At 33.9% G+C, this 6,975-nt stretch overlaps 1 protein-coding gene across 3 annotated transcripts; it reads right to left on the bottom strand.

Moving 5' to 3' along the window:
* Window positions 1-1,882: 1,882 nt before the first annotated feature.
* LOC128197923 (uncharacterized) lies at window positions 1,883-6,157 on the bottom strand. Of its 3 annotated transcripts, XM_052880781.1 has the most exons (5): window positions 6,032-6,157; window positions 4,952-5,942; window positions 4,202-4,237; window positions 3,719-3,958; window positions 1,883-2,132 (listed from the first exon to the last, which is right to left on the bottom strand). In XM_052880781.1, exons 2-5 carry the CDS (start codon window positions 5,850-5,852, stop codon window positions 1,963-1,965), a joined length of 1,347 nt encoding a protein of 448 aa, XP_052736741.1. In that variant the 5' UTR covers window positions 5,853-5,942; window positions 6,032-6,157; the 3' UTR covers window positions 1,883-1,962. The 3 variants fall into 3 exon arrangements, with proteins under 3 accessions (XP_052736741.1, XP_052736743.1, XP_052736742.1); XM_052880783.1 differs by lacking the exon at window positions 4,202-4,237; XM_052880782.1 differs by lacking the exon at window positions 6,032-6,157 and having other exon boundaries at window positions 4,952-6,021.
* Window positions 6,158-6,975: the final 818 nt, after the last annotated feature.

Here is a 6,975-nt window from a genome sequence, read left to right as displayed (position 1 = left end):
GTTGGCTATCATCCAACTGGTGGATATAAGTTGTACAATCCAAAAACTGGACAAGCGACTGTCAGTAGAGATGTGATAGTTGATGAGGAAAGAGTGTGGGATTGGAAGACTATGCAGAGAAAGAGTATAACTCTTCAGTTAGAAGATGGGACTTCAAGAGAAGAATGTGATCTAGTGGAAGGGAAGTCTCCTGAGCAAGAAAGGAATCAGAGAAGATCATCTAGAATGTCACAGTTGCCTTCACATTTGAAGGACTATGATTTGTTCTATGATGTTGCAGTAACTTCAGAGGGAAACCTGGTCCATTATGCTCTTATTCGTGAAGTTGAACCCGTGACAGTTGAGCAAGCAACTGCAGATGATAAGTGGGTGAAAGCTATGCAGGAGGAGATTGATTCCATAGAGAAAAATCATACTTGGGAGTTGACTGAGCTGCCTACTGATAAAAGTCCGATTGGTTTGAAATGGGTTTACAAAACTAAAGTAAACCCACAAGGAGAAGTTGTGAGATATAAGGCAAGGCTCGTTGCAAAGGTTTTTTTGCAAAAGGCTGGAATAGACTATGGTGAAGTCTTTGCACCTATGGCCAGGATGGAAACGGTAAGACTTGTGGTGGCTCTAGCAAATCAGTTTGGTTGGTCATTACATCAATTGGATGTGAAATCAACTTTTCTGAATGGAAGATTAGAAGAAGTGTATGTGGTGCAGCCTCCTGGATTTGAAGTTGAGGCACAACAGGGATTGGTTTACAGATTGAAGAAAGCCTTGTATGGGCTAAAGCAGGCCCCGAGAGCTTGTAACCGGAGGATTGATATGTTCATGGACAGCATTGGCTTTGAGAGATTTATTTCAGAACATGGTGTCTATGTGCAGAACATACAGGGCACACACGGCTATGGCATTTTGTTTCCAAGAAGAAGAGGAGGTATGGAAGTGAGAATAAAGGCCTATTCTGATGCGAACTGGTGTGGAGATAAAAGTGATAGGAAAAGCACATGAGGGTATTTGTTCTTCCTTGGAGACTCTCCTATATCATGGAGTTCAACCAAGGAACCGATGGTGGCTTTGAGCTCTTGCGAAGCAGAATATATTGCAACTTATGAGGCAACGTGCCAGGCTATGTGGCTGAAATCTGTGATGGAGGGGTTGAAGATAAATCTAACGAAAAAGATACAATTGTGTATTGATAACAAATCTGCAATAGATTTAGCCAAGCACCCTGCTTCTCATGGAAGAAGCAAGCATATAAAAACAAAGTTCCACTATATCCATGAGCAGGTGAAAGATGAAAAGCTAGAGTTGTGCTACTGCAGATCAGAAATGCAACTTGCTGACATTCTAACTAAAGCTCTCAAATTTAGGAGATTTAAAAGTCTCAGGAAGCTGATTGGGGTTGCTGGAACAATCTAGTTTTTGGCTTAGGGAGGTGTATTAGAACATGTTTAATAGTACAAGTGTTAAGCCAAAAATATTGTAAGAGTTGTTTCATTTTAACAGCGGTCTGTTTTTCTATTTTCGGTGCTGTCATATTGTGCACACTGTTCAGAGTTTATAATCCTTATAAATAAAGGGTTATACTCTGTTTTACACAATTCAATAATGTATAGATATACATTCAGATTAAACATGTTACCTTTCTCCTTTCTCGTGCCCAGTCCTTTATACATAGTTTGACTTTATCTTATTATCCATTTTACTTGTATTTTACTATTTTTTTTGTCGTGAAGATCGTATGCTTACTACTATTGTATATTACCTTTAACATGTACCAGTATGCCTAAGAAATAAATAAATCCAAATAGAGGAAAAAGAAGTGAAATAGTGGGAGATTTAGGATAATGGAATACATATTTTACTAAAACTTTACAACATGTTGGTCTGAGATAAACTGAACTTGTATCCTTGCAACAAAGTCTAAAATCTGAGCTTTGAAGATGAAAACAAAAAAGAATAACAATTTGATTAGGAGAGAAAACTCTGCTTCTTTCTCACATATACCCTTACCTGTTTTGAACCGTGCTTCACTTCATGGGCTAGAGGCTCAATGGGCCCACTTACTCTCTGGGCCCTATAAACCCGATAACCTTTTTTTTTCTTTTTTGCAGGACTTTGAATATCTTTGCCCATGACACCTGTGCCAACAAAAACAAGAGATCAACAGAACTAAAAACGAAGCATTAAAAATAATGTACAACAACAGGTATCGAAATTGTGTTTTGAATTGATTGTTCTAGACTGGTGAGTTGAAATGATTATCAGTGACAAATGCCACTTTAAACAGACTAAGGGTTTTCTATGCGAGAGAATAAGAATATGTTCTTGTTTTTTATTTTTCATTTTTAAAATTCATTTTTGGGTGCCACACCATAGAGAAAATGATGAGGACAATCAAAAGGATCCAGGGTTTAAAAGGAGGTTAAAGAGAGTGAAGATTCTGAATTGATCATTCCAAATACTCCCCCTACGTATGTTAAAAGCTGATCATGACCTTGTTGAGGAACATGAAGGAGGTATACATAGATTGACTTTATCTTATTATCCTTTTTACTTGTATTTTACTATATTTTTGTTGTGAAGATATATGCTTCTCACATCAACTAGAGATAAGACCAATTAAGAAGATATATGCTTCTCACATCAATTAGAGAGATAAGACCAATTAAGAATATATACGTGAGTGTAAACCTCAATTTATAAATCGGTTTTGTGGGATTAAGTTTAAAGTTGACCTTTTAATATAGTATCAAAATCATTATTAGAGTCTATCCTAATGAGATTGGTTATTTATTGAACATATTGTTCCATTTACTGTGATCATCCATTAATGTCTAATCTCACATAGTATATGTTTATATATCGACTAGTATATGTTTATATATCAACGTGAGGGGATGTGTTTTCTTAACAATTAACTTTGACATTCATGTACCAGTATGCCTTAAGACAAAAGGATTACCCTGATATGGTGACAGCAGCTGCAAAACTAATGCACGAGTATTACCCTGGCAAGTTTTTTGCGGTCGCTAACTCAGTTGACGTTGGTTCTAGCAGTTCCTAAGTTTCTATAGTTGATAGATATGAACTAGTAAATTTACTAGAGAATTCAAGTTCAAACTATCGGGCAATCCAAAGTCACAACAATTATATAAGCAGGAACATAAATAACATGCCAAACATTCAAGAATATTAACTGTAATTTAAATCAACCAAGAATGTGTTGAGATAAAAAGAATTATTTTGGCACTAAATAAAAGAAAGAGAAAAATATCTTAACAGGAAGAATATACAATTAATCTTACCTAAATCTTCAAACACTAACAGAATAAGAAAAGAAAGAAATAAAAAAATCCTAATAGAGGAAAAAGAAGTGAAATAGAGGAAGATTTATGATAAAGGAATAAATTTTCTATTCAAATTTTTGCAACATGTTGGTCTCAGTTACAGTGAACTTGTATCCTTGAAACAAAGTCTCTGAGCTTTGAAGATGAAAACAAAGAAGGACAAAAAAATTTGATTAGGAGAGAAAACTCTACTTAATATAAGTCAGATTTTCCAACAAATAACAGTCATCGAGCAAAGTCATTTTTCGTGCCAACGTCATAATCATTCAGAAAGATATAAAGTGTGACTACCATAGCTAGACATATCCAATAAGCTGATATTTTTAAACTAAGAACAAATCTAAATTTTCACATATAATATTGATTAGAGAACTTACTTTCCTTTACAGGGAGATTTTCTTTTTCAAATAAATCAGCAGAGGATGTAAATGTGGAAGTAGAAGCCTGAATATCAGAAGCTCGTTGTCTTTTGATCATTTCAACCCTTTGTAAATGTTCATTTTCTGCAATTTTTCGAGAAATAGTTTGCTCTCCACGCAATCCTTGTGATGTATACCTAGCATCATTATCATCATCACCTAGGTCCACGATCTCCTTTTCCAATTTAAATTTTACCCCTGCATGTACAAAGAATATGTGTTAAAACTAAACATTATTTTGTTAACATGATATACTTCAGGCAAAAGCTAGGGGAATAAAGAGTAGTAGATTTTGGAATACAAGTACAAAATTGGTTGTTGTGTCAGCATTTCTTGAAAAATACAGCCTTCAACTCTTCAAGTAATTAACAACGTTTACTATGATCAAATTCAGTGCAGATACCCGTAATCTTGATTGTATGGATAAACAAAATGAGTTACCTTCTTTGCATGCTTCTGTCTGATCTTTCTTTTGTTCTTATTGAAAAAAACAAATTATCAGGAAAAACGAAGAAAACACAAAAAGAGATTATTAGCAGTTTTCTGAGGGAACAAAATACAATAGAACAAAAAGCGCAAGAAAACCTCAACGTTACAGTTTAAAATTATGACCCTCATATATTATAGATGACCAGGACTCTACAACAAATCAAGCCATGAGTTGAACATCTGAGAAAGACAACGGCAACAATGTTGTGTTTGACTTGAAGATAACAACGTAAAATACAATAGGCTGGAAACAGGGTTAATTTGGCGCTACAAAGCTGTCTGTGTGGGGGTCCAACCTCAACCTTGTGGTGAACTAATTTATGATATTGTTACTTCAACAACAAGATTGAATGATGTGAGGAGTGTATGTTCTTAAATTTTGTCAACTAATAGTTGCAAACTGTGATCATTTTTTGAGTATTTTAACGTAATCTGGTTCAGTCTTCAATTAATCCAGTTTGAGCAAGAATTGCTTGCCTTACCACACCATTTCAATTAATTTATTAAAACATGGTTCCGGCCAATAGCCATTTCGTTCTCTCAATAAGTCATCATGGTTTTCAGGGTACCAAGAAATATGACTAAAGTGTATTAATCAATTCAGTGTGATCCAATTAAATATTTTTAAAGGAAATTATATAAATGTAAATCTGTATTATAGACGTAAAAGATGCAAAGAGAACAGAATTTTAATTTACATACCTAATGCACCTACAGCATCCTCCTTGTTCCCTTTTTTGGGAGACTGAGCATTGCCAGTATCAACAGAGCAATGAGTACTGTCTTCCACCTTCACATAACTGACGGGCAGTTTACTATACCTCCTCTCCAAAGATTCAATAAATGTCTTAAGTTCGTGTTTCTCGTCTGTCAGTTTAGCATTTTCATTCCTCAACCCCTCTATAACAGTCAAATTCTTCTTAACTGCTTCCACCAATTCAATGTTCTTCATGTTAAGGACATCAAGAGCATTTTTGTTCCCGACCTTCTCGTATGTCAGTTTAGCATTTTCATTCCTCAACCCTTCTATGACAGTCAAATTCTTCTTAACTTCTTCCTTCACTTCAATGTTCTTCATGTTAAGGACATCAAGAGCATTCTTGTCCCCAACCTTCTCCTCTTTCAACACACGGATCTTGTCCCTTAGTTCATCCACAGAGTTGACATCATCTAGCATTATTTTCTTGAACTCCTTCAGCTCACACACTTCACGTTCTAAAGCAACGTTCTTTCTCCTTAACTCCTCAATAGCATGTTTTTCAATCCAGCCATTTGTTTTCACTTCCTTCAACAACTGCTCATAATCCTCCTGGGCTCTCTTCCCTCTTTCACATTGCTCCTCTCTGATTTTCAGTCTTTCTTCGCATTCAATTCCTTGGAGCCTCTCCAGCTCAATCTTCTCCTGGAGTCGTCCAATTTCCGCCCTAAGTTTTGCTTCCCTCTTTACCAACTCTTGCTCAATTTTATCAAAATCCTCAATTTTAAACGCAATACGCAGCACAGAAACTAGCTGGGATATGCTCATTTCACAGTATTCTTTTTTATTGGTGGTAGGAATGACCCTAGACAAGGAATCAGGTTCGGTTTTGGTTTGAAATGCCATAAGAGGTTCAAAAGACGCAACCTTTTTTTGTGGGGGAAACTAGCAAGAAAGAAGGTGCTATTACGTTGCCTCCTCTGGTGCAAGTACTTGCTAAGAAGAAATGGAATTTGAGTTGCAGAACGAGAGTTTGTTTCAACATAAGAGAATGAAAAATAAAGGAAGTGTCATTTGAAACGTACCTGGCTTTGTTTTGTTGGTGCTGGTTTTGATGATTACAAGCAGAAAATCTGTGTTACACAGCAAGGGATAAACAAGAAGATGAAGGGGGAAGTGAAAAAGGGCGGGAACGACCTATTGAATAAAGACTGAACAGCAAAAGAAAGATTTCAAAAATAAATTTGTAGTAGTTTAGAAAGTTGAATATATATTTCACAAAAGTTAAATACATTTTATTTTTTGACGGGCTTCTTCTATCATACAATCGTTATAATTTTAAAAAAAAAAAAGTATTGACATTCTCATTTATTTCTTACGTGACATGCTTCTTCTGTTATAAATAAAAGAATTATTGACATTCTCATTTTTATAATACAACATTTTTATTTCTTTTAAAGTTATTCTTAAATTAATTATTGTATATGAAAATAATATATGTATGGAAATAATAATAAACTATCATAGGACACTTTAGTTCGTAAAAATATTTTTTATCGATTTTTCTGAATATTATACTTCGATTTAATATTCATGAGATAAAAAAAATGAGATAAAAAAGAATTATTTTTTGATTTTGATTATGAACTGAAAACCTAATTTTTCATATTAAGCTTCCATTCTTTCATAATCAAAACACAAAGTTATAAATAAATGATACAAAATAAATAGATAATGAAAAAAAAATGAATATACTTTTAGTTTTCTTACTAACTCAAGTTTAATTCCTTTATATTATGACACTCAACTAAAATTTAGATACAAAAATCTCAAATAAAATAAAATATATCAATATATTTAAACATATAATTAATCACATATCTAACATACAAAAAATAAATAACATATTATAAAATTATAGGCTCTTATTATAAATAAATTTTGAAATAAATTTTAAAGATAATATTATAAATTAGGGAGGTAAAATGAGAGCAACAATGAAGGAGGATGTAACCCTTAAAGCTTTTGG

This window comes from Vigna angularis, chromosome 7, assembly GCF_016808095.1.
Source record: "Vigna angularis cultivar LongXiaoDou No.4 chromosome 7, ASM1680809v1, whole genome shotgun sequence".
In the NCBI taxonomy this organism is placed as follows: domain Eukaryota; kingdom Viridiplantae; phylum Streptophyta; class Magnoliopsida; order Fabales; family Fabaceae; genus Vigna; species Vigna angularis.
The sequence above is the reverse complement of the archived record's forward strand: the minus strand, read 5'-3'. Positions and strand labels throughout refer to the sequence as shown.

Bases quoted from the DNA above. Each gene is read 5' to 3' on its own strand.
- LOC128197923 (XM_052880781.1), bottom strand. From the start codon at position 5,852: ATGGCATTTCAAACCAAAACCGAACCTGATTCCTTGTCTAGGGTCATT. The intron at 4,238-4,951 runs GTATGTAAATTA...TTTTTCAATAAG, and splicing joins GGATGCTGTAGGTGCATTAG to AACAAAAGAAAGATCAGACA. The intron at 2,133-3,718 runs GTAAGTTCTCTA...TTGTTGGCACAG, and splicing joins AAATCTCCCTGTAAAGGAAA to GTGTCATGGGCAAAGATATT.